Source organism: Thalassophryne amazonica, chromosome 9, assembly GCF_902500255.1.
Source record: "Thalassophryne amazonica chromosome 9, fThaAma1.1, whole genome shotgun sequence".
Taxonomy (NCBI): Eukaryota; Metazoa; Chordata; class Actinopteri; order Batrachoidiformes; family Batrachoididae; genus Thalassophryne; species Thalassophryne amazonica.
Genome location: NC_047111.1, coordinates 117434079 through 117443105, shown reverse-complemented (window position 1 = coordinate 117443105; position 9027 = coordinate 117434079). Strand labels below are relative to the sequence as shown.

General features: G+C 38.1%; 1 protein-coding gene across 1 annotated transcript in view; it reads right to left on the bottom strand.

Moving 5' to 3' along the window:
- Window positions 1–2621: 2621 nt before the first annotated feature.
- umodl1 (uromodulin-like 1) overlaps window positions 2622–9027 on the bottom strand; it is a 48933-nt gene continuing 42527 nt past the window's right edge. The window contains exon 18 of the mRNA XM_034179121.1: window positions 2622–2809. Within this exon, the coding sequence (XP_034035012.1) occupies window positions 2622–2809 (188 nt within the window). The remainder of the gene's footprint in view (window positions 2810–9027) is intronic.

Below are 9027 nucleotides of genomic sequence, written 5' to 3'. Positions count from 1 at the left end.
GGCCAGCTCTGTAAACTTAAAAGCATACTCGCCGTCACCTAGCGGACATTCCAGTTGAAGACATGCCGGTTTAAAATAGTTTCCGCTGAAGACTATCAACATAGCGAGCAATGACAAAATGTTGGACATGGCAAGCAGTATCAGTTGTTTCATCCACCTGCCATCCAAAAAGGGAGGAGCCTGAATTTAATCTGTGATCTCATCAGAAACAGTGGTTGCAAGAGCAGAGATCAAGTCATTTTGGATAAAATGAGATGTACCAGAATATCTCAAAATAGCTGTCAAAAAACAGGATTCAGCCTTCCGACTGATCCTCCAATCATCATGCAAACCAAACGCTCAGCGTCCAGGCCCGCCCACAGCTACAATCCCCTCCCCCCCAGAGACGCTGAGCGTCAGGGGGCGGGACAAAAATGTGACACTTATCCAATGACCGTCAAGTTTCAGTGGCAATGAAAAAACTGTTCCATGCGGTCCCATTGAAGTGAACAGACACTCAGCTTCTACGGGCAAATGCATTGACCATATAAGAAAAAGATTTGTTGAAATCTGACATTGATCTTACGGGAATGTATGAGAAGTTAACAAAATACAGTCAATTGATTTGTGATTGAACTTGTCTTCGAAATGAATGTGTCATAATGCATTTGTAGCGAAATGTTAATGAAATGTTTGACCATTTAATTTTTGACATTTTAGGGGAAGCTGAGCTTCCCTTGCAGTCTTAGAGAAATCGCCTCTGCTAAAGACCAAATTGAACTTGGACACACCCCAAAGGCATTTGCAACCAGCCCAGTCTCAGGTTTCTGTGCCTCCACTATGAAAAGCGCCCCATTTTCGTGACATGGTTTTTTAAAATTTTGCTATTTATAGTCCTCCCCTAAGTGTAAGTGTGTCCCCTCCCCTAAACCTAACCATGACCCCCCCATATCCCCCCATCACCCTGCATTTCATGCCCCCGTTACGAAATTAAATTGTGCCCCTGTCACAAAAAGTGCCTCGTTTTCGTGCCCCTGTCACAAACCCATAGATTAATGGACTTTTCGTAATGCCACCATGAACTACCATGAGACTGGGTTGTTCCGCACCACCTGTTCTGTGCCAATCGTCAAGATAGGGCCCTTGGTCTCTAAGCAGGCCGTGCAACGGTTTAATTAGTAATGAGTGAGTGGAAAGCTGAAAGCCTTTGAGGATCACAGCACGCACGCACACACACACACACACACACACACACACACACACACACACACACACACACACACACACACACACACACACACACACACACACACACAGTGACTGTTTAACATGATGAATGAATGTGTGTCAGAGCTGCCCTGTCCTGGACCAACACAGACGGAGAAGGGAGGAAGGACAGCAGAGAGACCGATCAAGTTACAACCCTTGCAAAGGATACTGCTCCGCCGCTTTGTGGAAAACACTCTTCTCTTGTGCATCCTTGAATCCCATCATCTGGTACTTTTTCCTTTTGCTTTTTTTTTCCCTCATTTGTTTTTGTTTGGGGGGGGGGGTGGCTGTGTTCTGTTTCTTTTATGGGTCAGTGTTTTGGAGTGAGGTTTTAATTTATTTTTAATGCAAATTAAAGCCAATCACAACAGCTGCATCAATAAGGAGAATGTGGGAGAAAGAAAGCGTTCATGTCTTTTAGCCTGAATTCCAACAAATTTTCATCCTAATTAAAGGCACATTTTAGAGGATTCTAGTTTCCTTTGATCCCTGTTACTCCCCCCATACCTCCTTCCCATCCCTGCTCTGGGCTGTTGCCATGGAGACAGTTTACCAGATCTCATACGGTGAGGCTGAATGGGTTAATTGGGACGTGGACCAGCTCCCCAGATGCTAAGCTCTGCTGTGCTGTGCCATGGGGTCTCCGGGGAGCTCCTCTGAAAAGAAACGCCCGTTTAGTCTGCAGCTGATTTCATGACCCTGCAGTCAACAATGTAGGATTATGGAAACTGTGGATTGTCTGCATCAGATCCGCTAAAATAAAGGCAGATTACTGGAGATCCATTTCTTGCTCACTGATCAGTGTAAAAGACACTACACACACATCCACTTCACCCCCCCCCCCCCCCGAAAAAAAAAATGAATAATGCAGGATACATTTGACTATTTCTTGTATAATTTGCTGTTTTCCTCGATTTATGTCTGTGTAAGCAGGGAACAACCCAATGGTTTCTATCTTGCAGGATTGTGTCAACAGCATCCTCAAGTGTCCAGTGTCATATGTGTTGAGATACAGGTCAATATTTTTTCTTTTTAAGGAAGATCAGAATCAATACTTGAGATTCATAGCTTTTTATAAATATTACAATTTACTTGCAAAAAATACATGAGTAAAGCTGTAACTGTGCAAAATGCAAATTACATTTAAGTATTTGCTACATAATTTTTCATCAAATATGTCAGATCATATAGTTTTAGTGTTAAAACCTCTGGACAGCAGGTGCCACTTAAAGCAAATATTGTGTTTTTTTTATAACATTTAATGTGCAAAAAAAGTGCAAACTACTGTGAAAATGCTACAACAGCGCCACCCGCTGATAGATAGGCTGCAATAGCACAACAAATGTATCCATTTTCCAGCTTGTGGAGCATCTCTAAGTGTCCAAGGCAATGTGGGAAAAGTTGTCCTGCTTGGGTTTGGTGTTGAAGTTGTAATGTCCAATACGGTTCCTCTGCCAATAGAAAATGCAGACGAAACCGAAGATGAAGAAAAGCGCCAAACCAACTCCGAGACAGGAGAAACCGACAACATGAATAAGATCCAATTTCTCCTCCAAAGTCTCTGCAAGAACCAAAGTGTTAAAAATTAGTAAACGATGAAACAAAACGAGCAGCTGAACACGTCATTTAACTAAAGGATTAACAAAACAACAAAAAAAAGTGCTGGAAACCTTTTAAACTAAATGCTATCTGATCATACACTCAACAAAAATATAAACGCAACACTTTTGGTTTTGCTCCCATTTTGTATGAGATGAACTCAAAGATCTAAAACTTTTTCCACATACACAATATCACCATTTCCCTCAAATATTGTTCACAAACCAGTCTAAATCTGTGATAGTGAGCACTTCTCCTTTGCTGAGATAATCCATCCCACCTCACAGGTGTGCCGTATCAAGATGCTGATTAGACACCATGATTAGTGCACAGGTGTGCCTTAGACTGCCCACAATAAAAGGCCACTCTGAAAGGTGCAGTTTTGTTTTACTGGGGGGGGATACCAGTCAGTATCTGGTGTGACCACCATTTGCCTCATGCAGTGCAACACATCTCCTTCGCATCATCCGTGAAGAGAACACCTCTCCAACGTGCCAAACGCCAGCAAATGTGAGCATTTGTCCACTCAAGTCGGTTACGACGACGAACTGGAGTCAGGTCGAGACCCCGATGAGGACGACGAGCATGCAGATGAACTTCCCTGAGACGGTTTCTAACAGTTTGTGCAGAAATTCTTTGGTTATGCAAACCGATTGTTTCAGCAGCTGTCCGAGTGGCTGGTCTCAGACGATCTTGGAGGTGAACATGCTGGATGTGGAGGTCCTGGGCTGGTGTGGTTACACGTGGTCTGCGGTTGTGAGGCTGGTTGGATGTACTGCCAAATTCTCTGAAACGCCTTTGGAGACGGCTTATGGTAGAGAAATGAACATTCAATACACGAGCAACAGCTCTGGTTGACATTCCTGCTGTCAGCATGCCAACTGCACGCTCCCTCAAATCTTGCGACATCTGTGGCATTGTGCTGTGTGATAAAACTGCACCTTTCAGAGTGGCCTTTTATTGTGGGCAGTCTAAGGCACACCTGTGCACTAATCATGGTGTCTAATCAGCATCTTGATATGGCACACCTGTGAGGTGGGATGGATTATCTCAGCAAAGGAGAAGTGCTCACTATCACAGATTTAGACTGGTTTGTGAACAATATTTGAGGGAAATGGTGATATTGTGTATGTGGAAAAAGTTTTAGATCTTTGAGTTCATCTCATACAAAATGGGAGCAAAACCAAAAGTGTTGCGTTTATATTTTTGTTGAGTATCATTTCACAGTACATATCCATAGACTGTATTTATATTGGACAAACCCTTTCTGATGCCACCTATAGGTTTTCTGAAGAGTGAATTTGAAGCTCACATGGGGGTGGCTCCAAATATCGCCATATTGGCAGTGCCTGACTCCGCCTAGCTCCCCACCCATCCTATAAATAGGTAAAGGGGTGGAGCATGGACAAGACCTGCATGAAGAATGAGGCTAGAACACACCACCATCTTGGAGTTACAAAATAAACTAAAGCTAACAGGCTAATCTTTGTCTGGTTACTTTATTAGCACATATTTTTGCAGACTGATGGTTTTCAGAACGGGTGGTTTGTGTGTGGGTATTAAAAGGTATGACTGGCATGCTGGTTCAGTAACATAACAGTGGCATGATTAGTGTAGCTAATGTCAGAAGGCTATAGACATCTGATAATTAGTGTCAGCAGTGCTAAATATACAAAAAATAAATAAATAAATACTAAAATTTCACACAATGGAAATACTGGAGCACAGACTTCTTAGATGATCTGTTAGTACAATTAATCCCACACCATGTCATATTATCTCTGATACTTGAAGTAAAATGCCCAGAAAGGACAAATATGGTTGCATCGTATAACAGCTGGCAGCCACTGCTAATCCTCAATGGGGCCCAGAACCTGTTGGCGCATACTAGCAACCCAAAGCAACCATGCCACTAATTATTCATACAGTTATGATTTAAAATAGTGTCAAGGGATGAGTTATGAAAAAAAAATCACCCCTTACAGTTGTTATGAATGGGAAAACTAGCTATATAGAGAGAGCTAAAACTAGGTTGTAAACATTTCTATTTATGCTGTAAAGTTGGACATTGTAAAACTGGAGTTCAGTGGGGACTGACTTGCTTTTGGAGCTGATAACCTCTAATTTCCTGCTTTTAAACTCAGATAAAACTGAAGTTATTGTACTTGGCCCCACAAATCTTAGAAACATGGTGTCTAACCAGATCCTTACTCTGGATGGCATTACCCTGACCTCTAGTAATACTGTGAGAAATCTTGGAGTCATTTTTGATCAGGATGTGTCATTCAAAGCGCATATTAAACAAATATGTAGGACTGCTTTTTTGCATTTACGCAATATCTCTAAAATCAGAAAGGTCTTGTCTCAGAGTGATGCTGAAAAACTAATTCATGCATTTATTTCCTCTAGGCTGGACTATTGTAATTCATTATTATCAGGTTGTCCTAAAAGTTCCCTAAAAAGCCTTCAGTTAATTCAAAATGCTGCAGCTAGAGTACTGACGGGGACTAGAAGGAGAGAGCATATCTCACCCATATTGGCCTCTCTTCATTGGCTTCCTGTTAATTCTAGAATAGAATTTAAAATTCTTCTTCTTACTTATAAGGTTTTGAATAATCAGGTCCCATCTTATCTTAGGGACCTCGTAGTACCATATCACCCCAATAGAGCGCTTCGCTCTCAGACTGCAGGCTTACTTGTAGTTCCTAGGGTTTGTAAGAGTAGAATGGGAGGCAGAGCCTTCAGCTTTCAGGCTCCTCTCCTGTGGAACCAGCTCCCAATTCAGATCAGGGAGACAGACACCCTCTCTACTTTTAAGATTAGGCTTAAAACTTTCCTTTTTGCTAAAGCTTATAGTTAGGGCTGGATTAGGTGACCCTGAACCATCCCTTAGTTATGCTGCTATAGGCGTAGACTGCTGGGGGGTTCCCATGATGCACTGAGTGTTTCTTTCTCTTTTTGCTCTGTATGCACCACTCTGCATTTAATCATTAGTGATCGATCTCTGCTCCCCTCCACAGCATGTCTTTTTCCTGGTTCTCTCCCTCAGCCCCAACCAGTCCCAGCAGAAGACTGCCCCTCCCTGAGCCTGGTTCTGCTGGAGGTTTCTTCCTGTTAAAGGGAGTTTTTCCTTCCCACTGTAGCCAAGTGCTTGCTCACAGGGGGTCGTTTTGACCGTTGGGGTTTTACATAATTATTGTACGGTCTTGCCTTACAATATAAAGCGCCTTGGGGCAACTGTTTGTTGTGATTTGGCGCTATATAAATAAAATTGATTTGATTTGATTTCATTCTTCAGCACAGGAGGCTGGGGCTTAAACACCTTCCAGCATCAACCCATGGTTTTTTGTGGTCAGTTTTATTTTTCTTCTTTATACTGCCTTAAATGCTCCTTATAGTAACTGTTTTCACTCTTTCTTCAAACTACATTAGTAAGAAAATATTTGCGAACAGCTAAAATTGATTAGCTTGTTAACAGTGAGGTTCCTGATTCACTTTCTCATTCCTGATTCTCACCTTCTTAAAGCTCTGACTTCAAGCTCTGACAGTGGAACTTGTACATGAAACATCTAAGAATATTTTAATCAGTTGTGTATACAGAGCACCAGATTCTTGTGTTGTGAAATTTACAGATAAAATAATTGAATTATTCCATCAAATTAAAAACAAAACGCTTTTTATGTGTGGGGACTTTAATATTAACATAGAAAGCTCCAGCTGCCAAAGATTAAGTGATTTTGTGAATACAATGTATAGTTTGGGGTTATTCCCCTTGATAACAAAACCAACCAGAATTACATCGCAAAGTGCAACGGTAATTGATAATATATTTACAAACAGAACAGATGAAATTATCAAGAATGGGATCTTCATGACAGATATTAGCGACCATTTACCAATTTTTTCAATATTTAAATCTAAAAATAGGTACAACAAAAAAACTGATATAAACTTTAAAAGAGATAAGTCAGTAAAAGCCTTAGAGGCATTAAAATATGACCTTAAAAATCAAAACTGGGAAGAAGTTTATGTCAGTGATGTTAATGTAGCATATAACTCATTTATGAAAATATTGATGAAATCATACAATAAAAATTGTAAATTAATTGAAATTAGTAAGAAAAGAGTAAATAAACCATGGCTGACAAAGGGAATAAAAAATGCTTGTGCAAAGAAAAACTATTTATACAGGTGCTTTTTAAAATCGCAAACAAAGGAATCAGAACATAAATACAAAAAATATAAAAATAAACTATTAACAATAATTAGGAAACAAAAAAAAGATTATTACAGTGAAAAACTAAATAAGAGTAAAGATAATATGAGGGTAACATGGGGAATTATAAAAAGTGTGATTGATAGTGATGGAACGAAAGAAACTATTCCAAATTACTTTGTTAAGGAAAATAAAGAGATATATGATATAAAAGAAGTTGCAAATGGGTTTAATGATTATTTTTCAAATGTAGGGTCAAGTCTGGTGGGAAATAAACCAATAATAGAAGATAAATTATGTACATTGGTAAATACGGTCAATAGTATTTTCCTGGACAGTGTGAAAAAAGATGAAATAAGAAATATTGTAAAAAACTGTGTAAGCAAAAGATCAACTGACCATGAAGATTTAGACATGATGACTGTAAAAAGTATAATAGAAATTGTTATTGAACCATTTACTTATATTTGTAATCTGTCTCTGTCAACTGGGGTTTTTCCAGATGAAATGAAAATTGCTAAGGTAGTCCCATTATATAAAAATGGAGACAAACATAATTTTCTAATTACAGGCCAGTATCATTGCTTCCACAGTTTTCTAAAATTATGGAAAAAGTTTTTGTAACAAGATTGGATAAATTTATTGAGAAACATATTTTAAATAATGCTCAGTATGGATTCAGAACCAAACATTCGACAGCTATGGCAATTATGGAACTAATAGAGAAAATATCAACAACAATAGATAATAAGGATTATTTTGTAAGTATTTTTATTGACCTGAAAAAGGCTTTTGATGTTATAGACCACTCAAGATTGCTCCACAAGTTACAACAATATGGAATAAGAGGTGTTGCACATCAGTGGGTAAAAAGCTACTTAGAAAATAGAAAACAGTTTGTTCAGATAAATAATACCAAATCAGAATTGTGTAACATTATTTATGGAGTACCACAAGGATCGGTACTTGGACCCAAACTGTTTATTTTGTATATCAATGATTTTGTGAATGTATCCAAGGTGCTTGGCAGCATTTTATTTGCTGATGATACAACGCTGTTTTACTCTGGATCAGATATACAGGAAGTAGCACAAGTGATAAATACAGAGTTGGAAAAAGTTAAACATTGGTTTGATATAAACAGATTGTCACTAAATATTAATAAGACAAATTTCATATTGTTTAATGACAGAGTGAAAAAAAAAATAATGTGTCATTACAAATAGATGGAATGGATATACAAAGGGTAAAAGAAATGAAATTTTTAGGAGTCATGATTGATGAAGATCTTACATGGAAGTCACACATAAATTACATAAAAGGAAAAATAGCGAAGCCATTGCTGTTTTGCATAAAGTAAAATATTCATTAAATAGTTATGGTTTATTAACATTGTACAATTCATTGATTCTCCCATATTTAACTTACTGTGTAGAATCTGGGATCAACATATACAACCTATATACAACCTTTATTATTTTGCAGAAAAGAGCTTTAAAAGTGATTAGTAACAGTGGTTTTAGAGATCCATCTAATCCATTGTTTATTAAGTATAGGATACTTAAATTTCATGATTTAGTCGATTTGAAAATATTACAAATGATGTACCAAGTTAATAAAAATACTTTACCAACAAACATTCAAAATATGTTTGAAAAAAGAGTAAGTAGTTATAAATTGATAGGAATAGAAGTCTTTAAAAAAACCAAGATTTAGAACCAAAGTAAAGGAAAGGAGTATTGCAGTAAATGGTGTCAAATTATGTAACAATCTTAATAAAGAAATTAAAGAATTAAGGTCGCTTAAATTATTTAAAAAACATATTAAATTAGATGTATTAAGTAAGTATGAAACTATGAAGTAAGTCAGTGGGCTGCAAGAAAGTCAAAAAAAAAAAGTAAACTTAATAATGTTTGGAGTGTCTTAAGTTTAAATGTAACCTGTCAGTGATGTAATCTATTAAT